This window comes from Rhinatrema bivittatum, unplaced genomic scaffold, assembly GCF_901001135.1.
Source record: "Rhinatrema bivittatum unplaced genomic scaffold, aRhiBiv1.1, whole genome shotgun sequence".
Taxonomy (NCBI): domain Eukaryota; kingdom Metazoa; phylum Chordata; class Amphibia; order Gymnophiona; family Rhinatrematidae; genus Rhinatrema; species Rhinatrema bivittatum.
In genome coordinates, this window is record NW_021821246.1 from 66,326 (window position 1) to 90,173 (window position 23,848).

General features: G+C 48.9%; 1 protein-coding gene across 1 annotated transcript in view; it reads right to left on the bottom strand.

Moving 5' to 3' along the window:
• LOC115082548 (inactive serine/threonine-protein kinase TEX14-like) overlaps positions 1-22,875 on the bottom strand; it is a gene marked incomplete at its 3' end in the record, with an annotated part of 85,406 nt that extends 62,531 nt beyond the window's left edge. The window contains exons 1-2 of the mRNA XM_029586767.1: positions 22,541-22,875; positions 11,715-11,842 (exon numbers count right to left, since the gene is read on the bottom strand). Of these exons, the coding sequence (XP_029442627.1) occupies positions 11,715-11,842; positions 22,541-22,875 (463 nt within the window). The remainder of the gene's footprint in view (positions 1-11,714; positions 11,843-22,540) is intronic.
• Between the last annotated feature and the right edge of the window lie 973 nt (positions 22,876-23,848).

Sequence of the window (23,848 nt, forward strand, 5' to 3'; positions counted from 1 at the left end):
AACTAATAGCGCCTGCAACATGCAAATGCATGTTGATGAGCCTATTAGTTATTCCCGCGCGATACAGAAAGTAAAATGTGCAGCCAAGCCGCACATTTTACTTTCAGAAATTAACGCCTGCCCAAAGGCAGAAGTTAATTTCGGCCAGCACAGGGGGAAAGTGTACAGAAAAGCAGAAAAAACTGCTTTTCTGTACACCCTCTGACTTAATATCATAGCGATATTAAGTCAGAGGCCCCATAAATAAAAAAAAATTAAAAATCTGCCGGCGGCCTGGAAGACAGATGCTCAATTTTGCCGGCGCCCATTTTCCGAACCCGTGGCTGTCAGCGAGTTCGAGAACCGATGCTGGTAAAATTGAACATCGGCTGTAAAACCCTCTGACAGCCGCCGCTTCTGTCAAAAAGGAGGTGCTAGGGACGCGCTAGTGTCCCTAGCACCTCCTTTTACCACGGGCCCTAATTTGCATATCTTTATTTACTGAATCGCGTGCCCAGGAGAGTGGCCTGGGTGCGCGTCAGAGAGCGGGCGCTCGCTGGCTCTCCCGCGCGTCTTACTGTATGGGCCCGTAAGTGCATAAATGGGCTTTTGAAAATTGCTATGATATATGCTGCCTTTACATATGTAAATCCTTTTGAAAATTACATACACCTTGAAAGCTTTGGATTTATCTTAGACACCGGATAAAGACTTCCTACTTCAGTAGAATCAAATAATGGTAAATGCTTTTGTGTTTTCAACATATAAAAAATACACTACAGGAACATTTGCCTACCATTTGTAATAGATACTAATGAAAACAAATATAGAGGCTGAGCTCACAGGCATTTATAAATCGACTTACAAATTTTGTCAGCAAGCAAACAACATTCATCATGTGATCCATCCTTAATGCATTTCATTCCAATTACTGAAGTAAATCAGCCCAGAATATATAACATATAAATGGCTTAACAAAGTGCACTCTGTTATGAGCACTTTTTGTTTGCATACCTTAGAATAGAAATCTGCATTTATTTTTATCACTTAGAGCCATAAATACTAAGCATTTTCTCCATGGACAGAAAATGGAAGAAAAACCTTCAATGCATTTAGCTGTTAGTGTGTTATCTTACCACAAAGTCAATTATTATCTTTTCAATTTTAAAAAAATTGGTTGACTTGGCATGCATTTATGAAAAATGACTGAATGTTATTGGCTATATGCATGTACATATGCACAAGAGTTTACATTGACGTGTGCAAGTGCATGCAAATGCTGCCTTCATTGTGTAACTGGGGGGGGGGGGGGGATTTTAGTAGATATGCATGCTTACGCAATTACCTGTTTCCCCAGTTCGTTCCCAGTTTGCCCCAGTAAAGGAGAGAACTTCTTAGACCACCTAGATAAAGGAAAAGTAGTTCTTACCTGTTAATTTTCATTCCTGTAATACCACAGATCAGTCCAGACTGTGGGTTGAGCCTCCTTTCCAGCAGGTGGAGACAGACTAAAACTGAAAGGATATCCTATACGAGGACAAAGCCTATCCTGTAACTCTTCAGTATAACCATTGTCAAAGCAGAAAAATAACAAAACCCAAACAGGATCAAGCAAGTAACCATAAAGCTCAATGGAGCAACTGTAGAATAATGTAATAAACATGGTATATCTATACGCTCTTGCATATACTTGGTATTCAAATGACCAAGGCTTCCGGTGTAATTGCGCAGTATTCTTGCACAAAAAAAGAAGTAATAGAATCTGCAAACCTGCAAGAAACAAGCTTCGAGAGGACATAATAAAGACAGACAGGGAAGGGCGTCTGGACTGATCCGTGGTACTACAGGAACGAAAATTAACAGGTAAGAACTAATTTTCCTTTCCCTGTACGTACCCGGATCAGTCCAGATTGTGGGATGTACCAAAGCTTCCCTAAACCGGGTGGGACCGAGACAGTCCCGCTCGAAGCACTTGCCGCCCAAAGGAACCGAAAACCGGAGTGTGCACATCCAGACGGTAGTGTCAAGCAAAAGTATGCAGGGACATCCAAGTGGCGGCCCTGCAAATTTCCTGCGGAGAAACAGATTGACTCTCTGCCCAAGAAGTAGCCTGAGAGTGCAGAGAATGAGCCTTCAGGCTCGCGGGAACCGCTCGACCTTGGCAAAGATAGGCCGAAGAGATCGCTTCTTTCAACCACCGCGCAATAGTGGTCTTAGAAGCCGGCTTACCCCAGTTGGGACCACTCCAAAGGACAAAGAGATGGTCCGAAACGCAAAAGTCGTTGGTAACCTGGAGATAGCGAAGCAGGATCCGTTTGACATCTAGTCGACGAAGATCGCCCCCAGGTGTACCGGCAATCTCCTCTGGGGAAAACGCAGGGAGTTCTACCAACTAGTTGACATGGAAGGTGGAAACAACTTTGGGCAAGAAAGAAGGAACTGTTTTGAGAGAGACCCCTGAATCGGAAAAACGCAAGAAGGGCTCCCGACAAGACAATGCCTGAATCTCGGAGATCCGCCGAGTGGAGGAGATAGAGACCAGAAAGACAGTTTTTAGCGTGAGGTCCTTTAGTGTAGCGTGACGAAGAGGTTCGAACGGAGCCGCACAGAGAGCCCGAAGGACCAGATTAAGACTCCACAACGGGCACGTGGCACAAGAGGGGGGCGGAGATGTTTAACGCCCCTCAGAAATCGAATCACGTCCGGATGGCCCGCTAGGGAATGACCTTCCACCCGACCCAGGACAGAGCCAAGCGCAGAGACCTGTACGCGCAGAGAACTGAAGGAGAGGCCCTTGGAGAGACCTTCTGAAGAAAAGAAAGAACCTCGGAGACCCGGGGCGGAGCGCGCTGGGATACCCGACTCTGCACAAACAGACTCAAAAACTTTCCACATGCACACGTAGGCCAGGGAAGTCGACTGTTTCCGGGCCCGTAGCAAGGTGGAGATGACCTCCTCCTTATAACCCTTACGCCTCAGGCGTCACCGTTCAAAAGCCAGGCCGCTAGACAGAAGCGATCGGCCTGGTCTAAAATACAGGCCCCTGTCGAAGTAGACGAGGTAGATGACCGAGTCGCAGGGGTCCGTCCATCGCCAGGTTGATAAGATCTGTGAACCACGGTCTTCTCGGCCACTCGGGTGCTACCAGACTGGTGTCCGTGGTTACTATCGTCCACTGTGGCACTTGAAGAGGCATCCCCTGGAGGAGATGAGGAAGCGACAGCCACCACTGCAAGTCGACGACTGTAGAGTCCAAGAACGGAAGGACCACGTGAAACTGTTCCGACACCGGCTGCCAGCGGGATAGCAAAGCTTTCTGTAATGGACGCATATGAGCAAAAGCCCAGGGGACGAGGTCGATGGTGGAAGCCATGGATCCCAAAACCTGCAGGTAGTCCCAGGCCATCGGGGAAGGTAGAGCAATCAGATTCTGGATCTGCTCGATCAACTTGAGAGCGCGCGCACGCGGTAAGAAGACCTTGCCTACTCGAGTGTCGAAGTGGGCTCCCAGGAACTCTAATTCCTGGGAGGGCTGAAGGTTGCTCTTGGAGAAATTCACTATCCACCCAAGGGAAGCGAGAAGAGATAACACGCGATTCACTGCCTGTTGACAGGAAGCCGCCGACTTCGCCCTGATGAGCCAGTCGTCCAGATAGGGATGGACAAGGATTCCTTCCCGGCGCAGAGCTGCCGCGACCACCACCATGACCTTGGTGAAGGTGCGAGGCGTTATCGCGAGCCCGAAGGGTAGCGCCCAAAACTGGAAGTCCTGGTTGAGAACATGGAAGCGGAGATACTTCTGGTAGTCGCGGTGAATCGGAATATGGAAGTACGCCTCTGCGAGATTGAGGGAAGTGAGAAACTCTCCGGGGCGAACCGCCACTATGACCGCTCGCAGGGTTTCCATGCGGAAATGAGGAATTTTGAGGGTGCGATTGACCCGCTTGAGGTCCAGGATTGGGCGATAGGACCCGTCCTTCTTGGGGACGACGAAGTAAATGGAATACTGGCTGGCGCCAAGCTCCCTTCTCCGGGACCACCGCACCCAGAGCCAGGAGTCTGGTGAGAGTTTGGCTCCACCGCATCCCTCTTGGACCGCCCGCATGGAGAGAAGAGAAAAAGATCCGGAAGGTCGTGAACAATCTCGAAGGCGTACCTGTCTCTGATAATGTCGAGGACCCACTGATCCGACGTGATTTTGACCCATTCCTCGTAAAACAGGGAGAGGCGGCCACCGAGATAGGGAACCGAGGAATGAGTCAGCTGAACTTCATTGTGTGGCAGGCTTGGGGGTGGAGCGCGCGGGCTGGCTCTCGCGAAAGGGCCGCCACCAACGAAAGGACTGAGACCAAGACTGAGCTCGAGAAGAGAAACCCCTCGAGGAACCACCCCGCCCGTGCGGAATATAACGACGCTGACCCCGGAAGCGAGAACGGGAGGGCGAGTAAAGACCAGGCATGTTTAGGACGGTCCTCCGGGAGCTTATGGACTTTGTTGTCCGCCAAGGAGTCCATAACTTCTCAAGGTCCTCACCAAAAAGCATCTTACCTTTGAAAGGCAACGTGCCTAAGCGGGCTTTGGGAGACTAATCGGCCGACCAATTGCGTAGCCAGAGGAGCCTCCGAGCAGACATCGCCGAAGCCATCGCTTTCGCCTGAACACAAACCAAATCGTAGAGCGCGCCTGCCCGTAAGCGATCACGGCTTCTAGACGCTCAGCCTGCTCCGCCTCTGCCAGCGGGAGTTTCTTGGGTGCAGAGTAATTGTTGAACCCAGCTGAGGTCTGCCCGTAGCATGAGGCTGCTGCAGCAAGTCGCCCGGACTTCCGAGAGCCAAGACTTCGAAGATGCGTTTCATGTGAGCCTCCAATTTATGGTCCTGCCCATCCTTGAGAGCCGTCGATCCCTCCACCAGGATCGTGGTATGCTTGGTGACCGTTGAAACATAGGAGTCCACAGAGGGATAGAACATAAGAACATAAGAAAATGCCATACTGGGTCAGACCAAGGGGGTCCATCAAGCCCAGCATCCTGTTTCCAACAGTGGCCAATCCAGGCCATAAGAACCTGGCAAGTACCCAAAAACTAAGTCTATTCCATGTTACCATTGCTAATGGCAGTGGTACGGGCAGATGGTACGGGCAGATTTTTAAAAAATACACTGAGGTTTACACCACTGCTGGTACTTGAGTCAGGGCCGCGCCTTGCGTGCGCCCTTAGCTCTCAGGAGAACATGGCGGAGGGCAGCATCTAGCCGGTCCGAGGATGCCGGAGGAGGTCGGCAAGATGACGCCGTGGCAGCCAAACTTCCGTCAACCAAAGAGGCAGTCGCCAAAGAGGTAAGGAGGGCGGACTGGAGACATCCATCAATTTCTTCACTGATATGTGGTATGGAAAAGCTGTAGGAGGGATGCGCATACCGTCTAAAACGGGATCAGGCCCCTCCAAATCGGACTCCTGTTGAGGGATTTTAACACCCAGGACCTGGTAGGTCAAAGGCAATAAAACCTCAAGTTTGTCCTTCTGAAAAGGCGAACCACCTTCGGGTCATCCCCTTCAGGGACTGAGGCGAGCAAACTGTCCCCTGGGTCTGGCACTCTGGTCCCCGGATCCACCATGTCTACCGGGATATCTTGATCAGGGTTCTCCCAAGAGGTTTCCAAGAACCTCGAGCCTGACACCTTCCTGACCGGTACCTGAAGGAGGAGGACCAAGCAGCCGCTGGACCCTGGGAAGTTCAACTGAGGCCTAGAGCCATGCTGCCTGGAAACCCCCAAAGGGCTTTTGGCGTGGGCGGACTGGCAAGGGTCCTGGAAAAATGAGCCCTGCACTCTGTTTGCTGCCTTACCACTTGGCATCATGCAGCAGCAGACAAAATCTGGAGAAAAAGGCCGCAGCAGGTCTGCCCACCCTGCAGGGGGCTGGGAACCAGCAACCTATAGCTTACTTCCTCCCCGTCCAGGAAAGCCACCGACCATTCCTGCGACCGGGTCACAGAGGCAACCCTCACCCTATCGGAACCACGACTCCGCCTTTAATGGTGGTCCCTCCGCTATGCCTCTGCCTCCTTCTTCTGTTCCGGAGCCGGGGCTGCTTGCTCCAGGTCTCCGAGAACAACTGGACCGGATGGTTCAGGAGGCCAAACGACAAGGCGATGCAACATCTTCAGGTTCCACCGAAAACCGGCACTGGCCTGTGGAACCGATCATCAACCCGATTCCGGCAGCGCTGGCACCGCTACTATCCAGGATGGAAGCATTTATGGCCGCTTTTCCACCGATGGATCCCGGGTCTCCAATGGCTCCGATGCTCTCCCCACTGACAGCATCATCGGGAGGAGAAACAACCGTTCCGTATCCCTCCATCGGGAGTTCTGCCTCAGCCATCGATGCCAATACGTCCCTCGCCACCGGACCCATCCATCGGTGCCCTCGATGCCTGCACTGGTGCCTTTGATGCCATCATCTGTGCCTCCGATAATTCCTCCTCCGATTCCTTCGGAGCCTAGACTGGGACCTTCAGGTATCCAACCACCCTGTCCACCCTCTAGTTCCTAGAGGGACGGGTGCCTGAGCCTTATGATACCTGGGGCTGATGATACCTCAAAAGACACCGATGATTTACCTTCACCACTTTCACCCACTGAGAGTAGGAAGCGTTCTCCTCCAGAGGACCTCTCCTTTATAAACTTTGTGAAGGAATTGTCTGAATTGTTCCCTTCCATTACAGACGGAACAGGATGATAGACACCAGATGATGGAGTTGCTCCAATTCCTAGATGCCCCCAAGGTAATCACCTCTATTCCCATCCATCAGGTCCTTCTCGATCTCCTCAAGAAGAACTGGGAACATCCTGGATCAATTGCTCCAGTACACAGGAAAGTTGACACTACCTATTTAGTGCAGTCAGCCCCAGGTTTTCAAAAATCACAGCTTGATCATCACTCGGTCGTGGTAGAGTCTGCACAAAAGAGGGAGAAGAGGTCAAAGCTTCACTCGTCTGTTCTTCCTGGAAAGGAACAGAAGTTCCTAAATAACATTGGTCGCCGAGTATTCCAAGGGACCATGCTCCATCTCCCGAATTGCCGCTTATCAGCTTTAAATGACCCAATATAACAGGGTCATTTTTAAGTAGATACAGGACTTCTCAGACTCCCTGCCTCAGCAACTTCAAGAATAATTACAAACCCTAGTAAACAAGGGTTTTGAGGCAGGCAAGCATGAGATTAGAACATCTTATGACATTTTTACACTTCTATCTACCAGAGTGCCTGCAGCTGCTATTTCGGCGAGACGGTGGGCCTGGCTCAAGTTTTCTGACCATCGCCCAGAAGTACAAGACCGGTATATCCGACGTGCCTTGTGTCAGAGATAATCTGTTTGGCGAATAGATTCAACGGACGGTGGCAGAATTAAAGGATCATCATGAGACCCTAAGACAGCTCTCTTTGATGCCTTCTGACTTCTCCTCAAAATAGCCCTTCAGAAAGGACTCTAAGAAGTCATTCTTCTGCCCAAAGAAGTCTTACCCGTCACCAACCAGATCCCGTGCCACGAGACCTTATCAAAAACCGCAGTCTCGTCAAGCCCGTATACAAAAACCACAAGCAGCTCCTCAACCAGGACCTGCTTCAGGTTTTTGACTTCCACCTAGAGAGCAGCAGCCAGATTCCTCTGTCGCACATACCAGTGGGAGGTCGATTGTGCCACTTCCACAACATGTGGCATTCAATCACATCCGACCATCTGAACTTTCTCGCCCTTCCACCAGACTCCCCACCTCTACAGACGTGGAGAACATCCGAACACTCCATTCTTCTGGATAAAGAAGTTTCCCTCCTTCTCCAGTCAAGAGCAATAGAACCCATTCCATACTCTCAGCAAGGCCTAGGGTTCTATTCCCAGTACTTTCTAATCCCAAAAGATTGGGAGGTGTCCGTCCTATTCTGGACATATGGCCCCTCAACAAGTACCTCCAGCGAGAAAAGTTCAAGATGGTCACCTTGGGATCGCTTCTACCTCTTCTACAAAGAGGAGACTGGCTATGCTCTCTGGATCTCCAGGACGCATACACCCATATTGCAATAAGTCCAGCTCATCGCAAGTACCTGAGGTTCCTAGTAGGCCCCAAGCACTATCAATACAGAGTGCTTCCATTCAGCCTAGCGTCTGCACCACGAGCCTTTACAAATGCCTCGTAGTCGTCGCAGCCTTCCTCAAGACACAACGTGTTCACATCTACCCCCATCTAGACAACTGGTTAATCAGGGCTCCCACCAGCAAACTTCTCTGTCTTCCCTCAATCTAACCTTACACACTCGTTAGGATTTCTCGTCAATTACGACAAATCCTACTTAGTCCCATCTCAAACCTTGTCGTTCATTGGAGCAGACCTGGACACCTTACAGGCAAAGGCTTTCCTGCCTCGACAACGAGCACTGACTCTTGTATCTCTTGCTCACCTGCTGCAGTCTCAGCACTCTGCGACTGCACGCCAATTTCTCGTCCTCCTGGGACACATGGCGTCCTCAGTCCATGTCACTCCAATGGCCCGCTTGGCGATGAGACTCATGCACTGGACTCTGAGGCCTCAATGGACTCAAGCTATTCAGCCTCTGTCGGCCATTGTCCATGTCACCGACTCACTCTGTCTCTCGCCTGGTGGAAAAAATCAGACCAATCTCCTCCAGGGATTGCCCTTCCAGGTTCCAAATCCTGAAATCATTCTCACCACCGACGCTTCCAACCTCGGGTGGGGAGCCCATGGAGCCGATCTGCAGATACAAGGCTCTTGGTCTCCAGAGGAAGCCAAACACCAAATAAATTTCCTGGAACTTCGAGCAATCAGATATGCTCTCAGGGCTTTTCAGGATTGCCTATCAAATCAGGTCATCCTGATTCAGACAGACAACCAGGTGGCCATGTGGTACATCAACAAGCAGGGAGGTACGGGGCTCTTCCTTCTGTGTCAGGAAGCTGCACAGATTTGGGTGGAAGCTCTCTCCCATTCGATGTACCTCAAGGCCACCTACTTACCGGGAGTGGACAATGTGCTGGCAGACAAGCTGAGTCCGCGTCTTTCAATCAACCACACGAGGGGTCACTCAACCCTCAGTAAGCGAACTCCATTTTTCAGCAATGGGGATATCCTCGAATAGACCTCTTTGCATCCCCACAAACCCGCAAAGTGGAAAACTACTGCTCTCTCATTCGCAGCAAACTCTCTCGACCCAGAGACGCATGCTCCCTCTTGTGGGCACCGGTCTGCTCTATGCATTCCCTGCACGTCCTCTTCTTTCAAAGACTCTCCTGAAGTTATGTCAGGACAAGGGAACCATGATCCTGATAGCACCTTACTGGGCCATGCCAAGTGTGGTTTTCCAATACTTCAGGATCTCTCCATCCGCAGGCACTTCCCTTGGAAGGACTTCGCTTCTGATCACTCAGATGACGGGAGCCTACGCCATCCCAATCTCACGCCTTATCCCTGACGGCATGGATGTTGAAAGGTTAAGCCTTCAACCACTTAACCTTTCTGAACCAGTTTCCCGTGGCTTGATTGCTTCACGGAAGCCTTCCACGAGAAAATCTTACGCTTACAAAGGAAAAGGTTCACAGCATGGTGCTCTTCTCAGTCCCTTGACCCTTTTCCTATCCAATCCCGAAGTTTCTGGACTATCTCTGGCATCTGAGTCAGGTCTAAAGACTTCTTCCATCAGATTGCATGTCAGTGCGGTAGCCGCCTTCCATAAAGGTGTCGGGGATGTCCCTATATCAGTGCAACCCCTTGTAACATACGCTTTTTGAAGGGCTTGCTCCATATCAAGCCTCCACTACGTCCTCCGGCCCCTTCTTGGGACCCTTAATCTGGTTTTTGGGTCGGCTTCATGAAACCACCGAGCCTCTTCACTCCTGTGACCTTCGATATCTCACATGGAAAGTGATTTTCCTTTTGCTATCACTTCAGCTCGCAGAGTTAGTGAATTGCAGGCTCTAGTTACCTATCCGCCTTACACTAAACTTCTGCAGGAAAGGGCGATACTCCGCACTCACCCTAAATTCTTACCTACGGTAGTTTCGGATTTTCATCTTAATCAATCCATCATACTACCTACCTTTTTTCCCAGGACCCATGCCAACCCAAGAGAACAGGCTCTGCATACCTTGACTATAAACGGGCTCTAATCATTTTACCTAGACCGTACAGCTGCCACAGGGAAAGCACTCAATTGTTCGTCTCTTTCACCCTAACAAGTTAGGGGAAGCCTGTGGATAAGCAGACTCTGTCCTCCTGGTTGGTGGACTGCATATCCTTCTGCTATCAGCAAGCGGGCATTCCATTCCAAGACCGTGTTAAAGCACACTCTGTGAGGGCCATGGCGACTCAGTAGCACACCTACGATCGGTGCCGCTTCCTGACATTTGCAGGGCTGCTACCTGAGTTCTCTCCACACCTTTGAAGCCCACTATTGCTTGGACAAAGCCAGAAGACAGGATTCCATCTTCGGCCAGTCTGTCCTTCGTAACCTGTTTACAACGTGACATACCAATACCCTTCCACCTGCCGGTGGGGTTCAGGTTGCCCTCTACCAAATTCCGCCCCAGTTGTTGTGCCTGTTGCACGCCTTTAGGTACATTTTGGTGCATGTTCGGACATCCTCAGCTCGGTACTCACCCATATGTGAGGACTACCATCCTGCTGTCCTGTGAGAAAGCAAATGTTGCTTACCTGTAAAGGGGTTCTCACAGGACAGCAGGATGTTAGCCCTCACGAAACCTGCCCGCCGCCCTGCGGTGTTGGGTTCATAACGTTTGTTATTTTATTTTTCGGCACTGCCTGTAGCTTTGAAATAAGACTGAAGAGGGACCTACCTGCTGGGCTGCAGGGTTGGTGCCATGCAGGGCATGCCCAGTAGGGGCCAGTCAAAGTTCTGGAAACTTTGACAGAAGTTTTCCGAGATAGGGCTCCATCTGATGGTGTCACCCATATGTGAGGACTAACATCCTGCTTGTCCTGTGAGAAATAAACCTACTTGCTCCGAGATCAGACCACCCCCCACACCAAAGCCTAAAGGAAGAGGAAGCCACCTGCACAGCAAGCCTTGCCTGTAGGGGAAGGATCTGGACAACCAGATTTACATCCCACAGGCGCACAGGTTGAGCATACAAAGAGGTCCCCAACCCACGGCACGCCCACCTCCACCAGTCAGGGAAGAACCCCATTGGATTCCAAAAAGAAAAAAAGACAACTGGGAGGAAGACCTCAAAAACAAAAATTGCTCAAACCACAGAACTGCAGGTTTAGCACCATCTACCATCTGCTGGAGACAAAGAAAATAATGAGGAACTGCAGGTGGCACTAGGGTTTACCAAGCAGTGTCAGTGAAACTTTCTCCATTTCCATCTGCTGGCAGGGATGCATAAACCCAGGAGTCTGGACTGATCCGGGTATATACAGGGGAAGTTTGACTGACTTTTTTTTTTCTCTACGTTGGCTTGGGTGCAGGTCAATACTGAGGAATTGCAGGTGGCACTCTCGGTTATGTAGCAGTGCCTGAAAGATTTTATTCTCTGCCTCTACCTGCTGGTAGGGATGTAAAACCCACTTGTCTGGACTGATCTGTGGTATTCCAGGAATGAAAAATTAGCAGGTAAGAACCAATTTTCCTTTTCTTTAGGATTATTAACTAGGTTAATTAATTTTCATTTTCCCCATGTTTTTGTTGTAGACAGTTACCTGGGTTTACTGGAGTGCTAACACTGGTAGGTGCATGTCTGGCTGAGGGTGTTTTACAATGTATTTCCTTACAAGGCTTCTCTTGTTCACATGCAATGCTGGATAGCTCCTGAATATCAATCAATGATCTAAAGAAATGGCAATAAGAGGGATTGACATTATTAGGCAAATAATGTTTTACTTTCAACTTTTAACAAAAAATTAGTTCTCCTAGTTTAAACAAAGTCTATTATTTATTTATTTTATTTATTATTTAACAATTTTTATATACCGACATTAAAATACACATCATATTGGTTTATATTATAACATTAAAGTAATGGAAATGGAAATTACAAAGAACAGGGGATGGGGAAAACTACTCTTTTAATTATTAACCAATAATTAAAAGAGTAGGCAAGGGAGAAGCAGATATAACAGAACAGGCAATTAGCGAACAGTAAATATGGATGAAACAAAGATATTTACAAAAGCATATAAAGCATATATTTACATAATTACAGTATTCAGCACAATTCTTTGGAGCAATGTGGATACGTCAGTAGGAAAGTGGCAGGGGTGAGAGAGGGTGGAAATTAATCTGGGAAGGCCTGGTGAAAAAGCCATGTTTTTAGCATTTTTCGGAATTTTAGGGGGCATGGCTCAAGGCGGAGATGTAGGGGTAGGGAGTTCCAGTGGGTGGGGCCAGCGATCGACAAGGCACGAACTCTTGTGGTTGTAAGTCGGGCTTTTTTGAGTGGGGGATTAGTAAAGTGCATTTACTGTTCGTTCTAGTAGGTCTGGAGAACTGGGTGAGTTTAAATGGGTCACTTAGCCACGAGGATTTTTGAGTGTAAATGGCTTTGTGTAAGATGGTATGGGTTTTGAAAAGTATACGGTATGAGATGGGGAGCCAATGTAGTTCCTTCAGGATAGGGGTTATGTGATCGGATTTACGAGCATTGCTAATTATCCTTGCTGCTGCATTTTGGAGTATCTGTAATGGTCTGATTGTGGATAGGGGGAGGCCGAGGTAGAGGGAGTTGCAATAATCAAGTTTTGAGGATAAGGTAGCTTGAATGACAGTTTTAAGGTCATGTGTGTGGAGAAGGGGCTTGAGTTTTTTTATGACCATAAGTTTGTAGAATCCTCCTTTTATGACAGAGGTAATATGGTTTTTCAGATTCAAGTGTGTGTCAATTAGGACGCCAAGGTTACGCACAGGTTGTTGAGAGGTGAGGGTGGTGAGCATGGTGTCGTTGGAGGGGGAAAGGTTGAGAGACTGTTGGTTATGAATGAAGAGGAGTTCAGTTTTAGCGGCATTGAGGGCAAGCTGAATGGAGGTGGGAAAAGTGTTGATAGAGGAGAGGCATTTTTTCCAGAAGTCAAGGGTCGCAGATAGTGAGTCCTGGATAGGGATGATGATTTGGACATCATCTGCGTATATGTAGAATTTGAGGCCGAGCTCTGAGAGGTGATGGAAGAGGGGGAGGAGGTAAATATTAAATAGAGTAGAAGAAAGGGAAGAACCTGGGGGCACCCCTTGTGAGAGGGAGAAGTGGAGGATTCAAAGGCGCCTAGTTTCACAGAAAAGCATCTGTTGGAAAGGTAGGATCTGAACCATAGGAGGGCAGTGCCTGCGATGCAGATATTGGCATGGCGTGAGATAAGCAGTTCATGATTAACAGTATCAAAGGCAGCGGAGATGTCAAGGATGGCGATGAGGAATTTTGTCCTTGATCAAGGCCGATAAGGAGGAAATCGGTAAGAGAGAGGAGGAGGCTTTCAGTACTTAGGTTCTTGCGAAAACCGAACTGTGAGGTATGGAGGATGTCGTTGTCATCTAGGTAGTCGGAGAGTTGGGAGTTTACAACTTTCTCCATGTTTTTAGAGATGAGTGGGAGATTGGATATGGGACGGTAGTTAGCTGGGTTTTTTGGGTCAAGTGAAGGCTTCTTGAGAAGGGGTTTGACTATTGCGTGTTTAAGGGGATCGGGAACTGAGCTGGAGGAAAGGGAGCAGTTAATAATCTCTGCTAGGGTGGGGGGCAATGATGTTAGGAATGGAGAGAGGGATTTAGTGGGTATAGTATCAGATGGGTGGGATGCAGGTTTGGACTTCCTAAGGATGGTCTTGATTTCTTTAGGGGATGTGAGATCCAGGGTATTCAGTGAATTTTTCAGGGGGGAGGGAGGTGGTTATGTTTTGGACAGGGGGGGGGGCAGAATAGAGGGGGCAGTAGCTTGTGTGAGGGTGAGGAGGAGGAAGGTTATTTTGTTTTGGAAGAATTGAGCAAATTCTTCACATTTCGAGCTTAGTTTCTACATTTGTGGTTGTGGGCGTGGGGGGTGAGGTGAGGGCTGTGACGTAGGAGAAAAGAGCTTTGGGATTGAAAGTGTATTGATGGATCTTAGCATAGTAGTCATGTTTAGTATTTTGAATGGCATGGCGGTATGTGTGTAAGTAGGAATTTGTAAGCAGAGGAGTGCTGAGAGTTGGGGTTTTGTTGGCCAAGTTCTTTCTTTATGTCTGAGGTTGTGTTTCATTTGAGCAGCTCCTTGGTGTACCAGGGTTTGTTATTGGAAGCGGAGGAGCGTGCTTGCGTGTAATGAGGGGGCATACATTTTTGGCTATATTTTGGGTGAGATTAACCCAAGATCTGAGTGCAGTGTCAGGGGTGGAGCAGTCGAGTTGTTTGGAGGATTCGGATATAGCTATGGAAAGTTTCCTGAGATGTGCAGGTTTTACGGTAAGTCATAGCTTTGTTATTATGGGTCTGATTGCAGGTTTTGGTAGCACTGACTGTGAGAAGAGTTTCAATGTTTGAATGATCAGACCACGGGACTGGGGTGCAGGTAGGGGGAGAGGTGACCCGGACGCCAGTGTTGGTGAAAAGAAGGTCAAGGGTATGACCTGCCTTGTGAGAAGGGGCTGAGATAGTCTGTGTGAAACCTAAGGCATGAAGGGTAGTCCAGGAAGGTTTCACAGGATGATGAGGGGGGGATAGAATCTACATGGAGATTGAAATCACCCAGGAGGATGGCTGGCTATCATTATTAATACTATTAGCAAAGAGTTCTATGGAGGTGAGGGATTATGTTCAAGGAGGCCAGGGAGTGCATATATGAGGCAAATTTGTAGGTCAGGGGATTTAAATAATCCGACTTCAAGTTTGGGTGGGGGGCTTATTTTATTGGTGTGAGTTTAAGGCTTTTTTTTTTAGCAATAAGGAGAATCCACCTCCTTTTTTTCTTGGGTCTGGGAATGGAAAAAAATTCATGGGAATGGGACGGGAGTTTGATTTAGTATGACAGTGTCCGTATCCTTGAGCCACGTTTCAGTGACTGCACAGATTTTCGGGATTGTGGTCTTGGATAGGTCATCAAGGAGGTGCATTTTTTTAGATAAGGATGGGCATTGAAGAGGATGAGGGAAAGGGTTGTGAGGCCAAATAGTTGCGTTATAGGGGAGATAAGGATGGGGGAGTAAGGATTTGTGCTGGGTTTGCGGATTTGGAGGGGCGAAAGGGTGGTAATCTGAGCAAAAGGCGGTGGATGCGGGGGATGGGGAAGGAATTGGGCGAGGTGTGGGAAAAGGGGGGCATGTTGGAGGGAGGAGAATAGAGAGAAGATAACGAAAAGAGGAAGTGCAAGTGGGGCAGTATAAGATCTGCAAAGAGAGAAACACAGTAAGGAGAGCTGTATGCAAAATGCAGGAGAGAATAGTTTCTTTCTGGGTTTAGGGAAACGGACAGAAACCAGGTGAATTTATACCATGTAGGGTTCAGTCTCGAGCAATTGGCAGATGGTAAATATTGCTAATGCAAGCTACAACGGTGGGCTATAATCAACAATACAGAGATTAAACAAACTAATGAAAAATTCAGTATGGGGTTACACAGTGTAGAGAATTAGCATGAGGCAAAAGAAAGGCTGAGGAATCACAGGTATGAATTAAAGGTGGGTAAAGGCGCAAAGAGGGGCAAGGTGACACCGAGTATCACAGGGAATAGGCAAGACAAAGGTTTGTAATCATACAGGATCCTTTGGCAGGACGAAGATGATGGACACAAAGGGAAGGTGCTTCAGGGAGAGGCAGGTAGAGAATGGGAAGGACGGGACCAGAAAAGGGGAAGAGGTAAGGGGAGCATGAAGGGGCGCACTAAGGGGCAGGAAGTCAGGGAGGAGGTCCGTCGCCGCGTGGTGAGGTAGGGAGTCAGGCAGGGAGGGAACGCTTACTCCGGGGCTCCCTGACCCCGATGGGTCAGCGCCGGTAGCGCGGGAGCCCTCAGCCTGATCCGGGAGGCGAGGCAGGCAGGGCCAAAGAGGATGAGCCAGAAGCAGGGCTGGGTTTTAAAAGAGCCCTTTAGCCCCGGATGATGACGTCAGGGGGATAAATTATGATTTAAGAATTATGATTTAAATTATGATTTAAGATAAATTATGATTTAAGAAAATAAGAAAGTGCCATACTGGGTCAGACCAGGGGTCCATCAAGCCCAGCATCCTGTTTCCAACCGTGGCCAATCCAGGCCATAAGAACCTGGCAAGTATCCAAAAGCTAAGTCTATTCCATGTTACCATTGCTAATGGCAGTGGCTATTCTCTTAGGGGCGGATTTTCAGAGCCCTGCTCGCCTAAATCCGCCCAAAACCGGGCGGATTTAGGCGAGCAGGGCCCTGCGCGCCGGTGAGCCTATTTTACATAGGCCTACCGGCGCGCGCAGAGTCCCGGGACTCGCGTAAGTCCCGGGGTTCTCCGAGGGGGGCGTGTCGGGGGCGGGCCCGGTCGTCGCGGCGTTTCGGGGGCGTCGGCAGCGTTTTGGGGGCGGGTACGGGGGCGTGGCCACGGCCCGGGGCGGTCCGGGGGCGTGGCCGCGCCCTCCGTACCCGCCCTCAGGTCGCGGCCCGGCGCGCAGGAGGCCCGCTGGCGCGTGGGAATTTACTTCTCCCTCCGGGAGGCGTAAATCCCCGGAAAAAGGTAAGGGGGGGGGGGTAGACAGGGCCGGGGGTGGGTTAGATAGAGGAAGGGAGAGGGAAGATGAGGGGAGGGCGTTTAGAGGATTCCCTCCAAGGCCGCTCCGATTTCGGAGCGGCCTTGGAGGGAACGGGGGTAGGCAGCGCGGCTCGGCGCGCGCCAGCTATACAGAATTCATAGCCTTGCGCGCGCCGATCCAGGATTTTAGTGGATACGCGCGCTCCGCGTGTATCTACTAAAATCCAGCGTACTTTTGCTTGCGCCTGATGCGCCAGCAAAAGTACGCCTATTCGCGTTTTTTGAAAATCTACCCCTAAGTGAACTTAATAGAAGGTAATGGACTTCTTCTCCAAGAACTTATCCAATCCTTTTTTAAACACAGTTATACTAACTGCACTAACCACATCCTCTGGCAACAAATTCCAGAGTTTAATTGTGTGTTGAGTAAAAAAGAACTTTCTCCGATTAGTTTTAAATGTGCCCCATGCTAACTTCATGGAGTGCCCCCTAGTCTTCTATTATCCGAAAGAGTAAATAACCGATTCACATCTACCCGTTCTAGACCTCTCAAATTTTAAACATCTCTATCATATCCCCCCTCAGCCGTCTCTTCTCCAAGCTGAAAAGTCCTAACCTCTTTAGTCTTTCCTCATAGGGGAGCTGTTCCATTCCCCTTATCATTTTGGTAGCCCTTCTCTGTACCTTCTCCATCGCCATTATATCTTTTTTGAGATGCGGCGACCAGAATTGTACACAGTATTCAATGTGCGGTCTCACCATGGAGCGATACAGAGGCATTATGACATTTTCCGTTTTATTCACCATTCCCTTTCTAATAATTCCCAACATGTTTGCTTTTTTGACTGACGCAGTACACTGAACCGACGATTTCAATGTGTTATCCACTTATGACGCCTAGATCTCTTTCTTGGGTTGTAGCACCTAATATGGAACCCAACATTGTGTAATTATAGCATGGGTTATTTTTCCGTATAAGCATCACCTTGCACTTATCCACATTAAATTTCATCTGCCATTTGGATGCCCAATTTTCCAGTCTCACAAGGTCTTCCTGCAATTTATCACAATCAGCTTGTGATTTAACTACTCTGAACAATTTTGAGTCATCTGCAAATTTGATTATCTCACTCGTCGTATTTCTTTCCAGATCATTTATAGATATATTGAAAAGTAAGGGTCCCAATACAGTTCCCTGAGACACTCCACTGTCCACTCCCTTCCACTGAGAAAATTGTCCATTTAATCCTACTCTGTTTCCTGTCTTTTAGCCAGTTTGTGATCCACGAAAGGACATCGCCACCTATCCCACGACTTTTTACTTTCCTAGAAGCCCCTCATGAGGAACTTTGATGGCACCTTGGTCTGACCCAGTATGGCAGTTACTTATGTTCAGAATCAAGTACAAAGTTTGGACCCAGTAGTGAAACAACATACCGAAAAGATTGAGAATTTACAAGAACAAATTACTCAAATAAAGGAAGTACAGGTTGGATTGATAAAATCTGAAAAGAATAATATAAGAAGAGCAGAGAACATAGAGAATCAAGCTAGATATAGAAATCTGAGATATTGAATTTTCCCCGTGTAAGTTGATTTCTCCCATGGAACAACTTAAAACATTTCTACAAGAAAATTTGCAAATTTCTTCAGATGCTATACCCTCTATAGAAAAGATTTTTTACATCAAATCTGGGAAGAAGCCAGGGAAAGGACAAGAAAATATAGAAATACATTCACAAGACTTGGAAAACCTAACTGGGTTCCTGGAACAGTCTATGGAAGAACAGATAGAATTTCGGGGAACTCTTTGTGTAAGATTCGTTTTTTCCTCGGACAGAGACACTGTTTTGAGGTTATTTCTCCGTAACAGGAATAAACTTTATCTTGGTGGAAAAGTTTGGGTTTACCCGGACATCACAAGAGATACGCAAATTCGCAGAAAGCAATTTCTCCAGATGGCTCAGGAAGTTAAAAACCTGGGAGCATATATGGTGATTCGTTACCCTAGCAAATGCGTTGTAAAATTAAATACTCAAAGATATGTGTACTTTGACCCTCAAGATTTACGTAGTTTTCTTGATTCATATAATTCCTTAAATAATGCTACCTAAGCTTCCCACGGGATTGAATCAATAAATGTTGTACTTCCTTTTTTTTTTTCCTAACTAAAAATTTATTTCCTGCTGCCTAATTTTGGAAATTTTGGATCTCGATTTCTTTATAAATTGGATGTATAACTCATAATCAGTATTATTTCTTATGTAAGTTTGATTTAAATTAGGAAAATTACTTGTTTGATTATGAATATACGAATTTTTGCATTAGCATGCATTTAAATTTTTGCTGTTTATGTAAGCTGAAAATTAATAAAGAATAAATTAAAAAAAATATGTTCTGTGATTTTGATGTTTAGAACACTTTCCACTATTTTCCCTGGCACTGAAGTCAGGCTAACCGGTCTGTAGTTTCCCGGATTGCCCCTGGAGCCCTTTTTAAATATTGGGGTTACATTTGCTATCCTCCAGTCTTCAGGTCAATGGATGATTTTAATGATAGGTTACAAATTTTTACTAATAGGTCTGAAATTTCATTTTTTAGTTCCTTCAGAACTCTGGGTGTATACCATCCGGTCCAGGTGATTTACTACTCTTCAGTTTGTCAATCAGGCCTACCACATCTTCTAGGTTCACTGTGATTTGATTCAGTCCATCTCTGAATCATTACCCATGAAAACCTTCTCCATTACAGGTACCTCCCCAACATCATCTTCAGTAAACACCGAAGCAAAGAAATCATTTAATCTTTCCGCGTTGGCCTTATCTTCTCTAAGTGCCCCTTTAACCCCTCGATCATCTAACGGTCCAACTGACTCCCTCACAGGCTTTCTGCTTCGGATATATTTTAAAAAGTTTTTACTGTCAGTTTTTGCCTCTACAGCCAACTTTTTTCAAATTCTCTCTTAGCCTGTCTTATCAAGGTCTTACATTTAACTTGCCAACGTTTATGATTTATCCTATTTTCTTCTGTTGGTTCCTTCTTCCAATTTTTGAATGAAGATCTTTTGACTAAAATAGCTTCTTTCACCTCCCCTTTTAACCATGCCGGTAATCGTTTTGCCTTCTTTCCACCTTTCTTAATGTGTGGAATACATCTAGACTGTGCTTCTAGAATGGTATTTTTTTTTACAATGACCACGCCTCTTGGACATTTTTTACTTTTGTAGCTGCTCCTTTCAGTTTTTTTCTAATAATTTTTCTCATTTTATCAAAGTTTCCCTTTTGAAAGTTTAGCATGAGAGAGGAAAATTAGTTTCTTACCTGATAATTTTCGTTCCTGTAGTACCACAGATCAGTCCAGACACCTGGGTTGTGACTCCGCACCAGCAGATGGAGACAGAGCAAAACTTGTCGGGCTCCCTACATATAGTAAGGTGCCACCCACATCCCCTCAGTCTTACGTAATGTCAAAGCAAAGAAGTGCCCGACTAACTAACTAAAACGACCCTTAATACAGGCCAATTCAACTACCCCCAGCTGGAACAGAACTGCCAGACCCAGAGGGGAACGGTATTACTCCAAACTTGAGCAAATGAAAACGTGAATCCAACCGAGCGGACTCTGTTACTTCAGCGCAAAACCAGAAAACTAGAACATACGGGCGGGAGCCTGGACTGATCCGTGGTACTACAGGAACGAAAATTAGCAGGTAAGAAACTAATTTTCCTTTTCCTGTACGTACCCGGATCAGTCCAGACACCTGGGATGTACCAGAGCCAATTACCGAGGGTGGGAAGCAGAGAGTCCCGCTCGGATCACTCTCCCTCCAAACCCCCCAGCATCAGTCGCCTGGACATCAAGCCAATAATGTCGAGTAAACGTATGTAACGACTTCCAAGTCGCCGCCTTGCAGATCTCCTGCGGGGACACCTGAGAGGCCTCCGCCCACAACGTGGCGTGTGAACACGTTGAGTGAGCCCTGAGGCGCCTAGGGGCCATCTTGCCCCGCAAAAGATACGCCGAGCTGATGGCCTCCTTGAGCCACCTCGCAATCGTGGTTCGAGAAGCCGCAGCGCCCCTTCGGGAACCAGAGTACAAACAAAGAGGTGGTCGGAAACCCGAAAAGGATTCGTGACCTCCAGGTACGGAGAAGAACCCTACGAAATCGAGTTTTCTCAAGTCTTTGACCCTTGTCCAGACCATCCACGTCCGAAAAGGCGGGAAGCTCAATAGATTGATTCAGGTGAAAGGCTGATACCACCTTCGGCAGGAAGACGGACCGTCTCAAGGAACCCCCGAATCCGAGATTCGCAAGAACGGTTCTCTAGAAGACAGAGCCTGTAACTCCGAAACTCGCCTAGCTGATGCGATCGCCACCAGAAAAACCGTCTTCAAGGTTAGGTCCTTGAGAGTCGCCCGCTTCAAGGGTTCAAACGGCTGTGCATAGAGCTGAGAGAACCCAATTTAGATTCCAGGACGGGCAAGGATTCCGCACCGGCGGGCGCAAATGTTTAGCTCCTCGCAGAAACGCGCCACATCCAGGGAAGTGCCAACGACCCCCTGTATCTTACCTCTGAGACAACCAAGAGCAGCTACCTGGACTCTAAGGTACTACAGGACAACCCTTTCGAGAGACCTCCTGGAGAAAGGCGAGGACCTCGGACACGGAGATAGATAGGATTCACCTTGCGAGACGTGCACCAGTCCTCAAAAACTGTCCAAACCCGAACGTAGGCTAAGGACGTGGACTGTTTCCTAGCTCTCAAAAAGTGGCTATCACCGCATCCAAGTACCCCTTGGACTTCAGACGTTTCCTCTCAAAAGCCAAGCCGCGAGACAAAAGTGATCCGCATCCTCCAAACAGACGGGTCCCTGGCGAAGAAGGATCGCGTCCGCAAACCGAAGAGGAGGTTCCGCTGCAAGCTGTAGAAGATCGCGAACCACGACCGCCGTGGCCACTCCGGCGCAACCAAGATCACCTCCGAGGTGCAACTCTATTCACCGAAGCACCTTGCCTATCAAGGGCCAAGGAGGAAACACATACAGCAACACGTCCGTGGGCCAGGCAGTACCAGCGCATCGACGCCTTCTGCCCCTCGTTCCTTTCTCCGACTGAAAAACCCGGAGCCTTTGCGTTCCGAGCGGTGGCCATCAGATCCATGTGTGGCCGTCCCCACCTGGAGCAGATGAGATGATAAGCTACGTCCGGCAATTCCCATTCTCCTGGATCCTGATGATGTCGGCTGAGGAAGTCCGCTTGGACGTTGTCGATTCCTGCTGTGTGTGATGCCGCAAGGCTGCTGAGATTCTGCTCCGCCCAGTGCATTAACCGGCTGGCCTCCTCCGCTATCTGCCGGCTCCTGGTTCCGCCCTGTCGATTGATATAGGCCACTGTGGTCACATTGTCCGACACACACGGACCGCCCGCCCTCGAATCAACGGGCGGAAGGCTTGCAATGCCAGCGACACTGCCCTGGTCTCCAAACGATTGATGGACCATCGCGATGCTCCCAGGACCACTGTCCCTGAACTGAGCGTCCCAGACAGACCGCTCCCCAGCCAGAGAGGCTGGCGTCCGTCGTGACTACCGTCCGGTTGGGCATGAGCAGCGATACTCCGCATGTCAAATGGTCGGACCGAAGCCACCACTACAGGCTGAACCTGGCCCGGTCCGTGAGGGGAAGGGGAAGATGAAATTCTCCGATGCCGGTTTCCAGCGGGAGAATAAAGCTGACTGTAATGGTCGTAGATGAGCAAAAGCCCAGGGAACTAAGGCGAGCGTGGATGCCATGGAGCCCAATACCATCAGATAATCGCACACCAGCGGGCACCGTAGCGACAAGAGGCACCTCACCTGCCCTGCAGCTTGACCACTCTCTCTTGGGACAGGGAGACCCTGCCCCTCTCCGTGTCGAACAGGGCACCCAGGTACTCCAACCTCTGGGTAGGCTCCAAACGACTCTTGGCGAGATTGATCACCCATCCGAGGGACGCAAAAGCTGTAGCACCCTGGAAACCGCCTGCCGCACACGAACTCTGATTTGGCTGGATAAGCCAATCGTCCAGGTAAGGGTGTACCAGGAGGCCCTCCCGTCTGAGCTGTGCGCCACCACCACCATGACCTTGGTGAAGGTGCGAGGAGCGTGGCGAGTCCGAAGGGAAGAGCCCTGAACTGTAGTGTCTGCCCATGATGCAAAATCGTAGGAATTTGTGATAGGACGGCTGGATTCCGATGTGCAGTACGCCTCCGTCAGGTCCAGTGAGGCTAGAAACTCGCCCGGCCGCATCGAGGCCACCACCGAGCAAATGGTTCCATCTTGAAGCGTGGAACGCGAAGACACCTGTTGACCCCTTTTAATCTAAAATTGGTCTTAACGTGCCCTCTTTTTTGGCACCACGAAGTAGATATGGAGTACCTCCCCTTGCGATGTGTCTGAGTGGCACGGGAGTGATGGTGCCTAGCGCTTCCAGGCGCCGCAGGGTCGTCCTTACCGCTGAGCGCTTTTCTAACCCATTGCAGGGCGATACGAGGAACTTGTCCGCCGGCAGACGTGCAAAATCTAAAGCGTAGCCGTGATTTATCACGTCGAGGACCCACCGGTCCGAAGTTATCTTGGTCCATTCCTCGAAAAACAAGGCTAGCCTTGCTCCACGTTGGCATGAGGTCCTGAGGCTGCCATAAGGAATGGACCTCCCTCGTTTCATTGGGCCGCCTTGGGACCCGAACCCGACGAGGGACCACCTTGTCTTCCGAATTTCTTCCCACGAAAGGACTGAGACCACGAGGAAGACCTGGAGGAACCGGATCGATAGGAGGACCCGGCTCTGGACGATCTCTGCGGTCTCTGACATCTGTTACTCCGAAAATGGTTCCTGGCGGCGAAGGAGTTACGAGGTTTGGGTCTGTCCTCTGGCAACTTAAACGCCTTGTTCTCCCCGAGCGACTGCATCAGGTCGTCCAGCTGTTTTCCAAACAACAATTTCCCCTTAAATGGCAGAGCCAAGGTGAGCCTTGGACGAAACATCAGCCGCCCAGTTTCTAAGCCAGAAGAGACGGCGTGCAGATACCGCTGACACCATGGCCCTGGCTGACGTCCGCAGCAAATCATGCATCGCATCCGCGCTATACGCCATTACCATTCCAGGTGATCCGCCTGCGCTG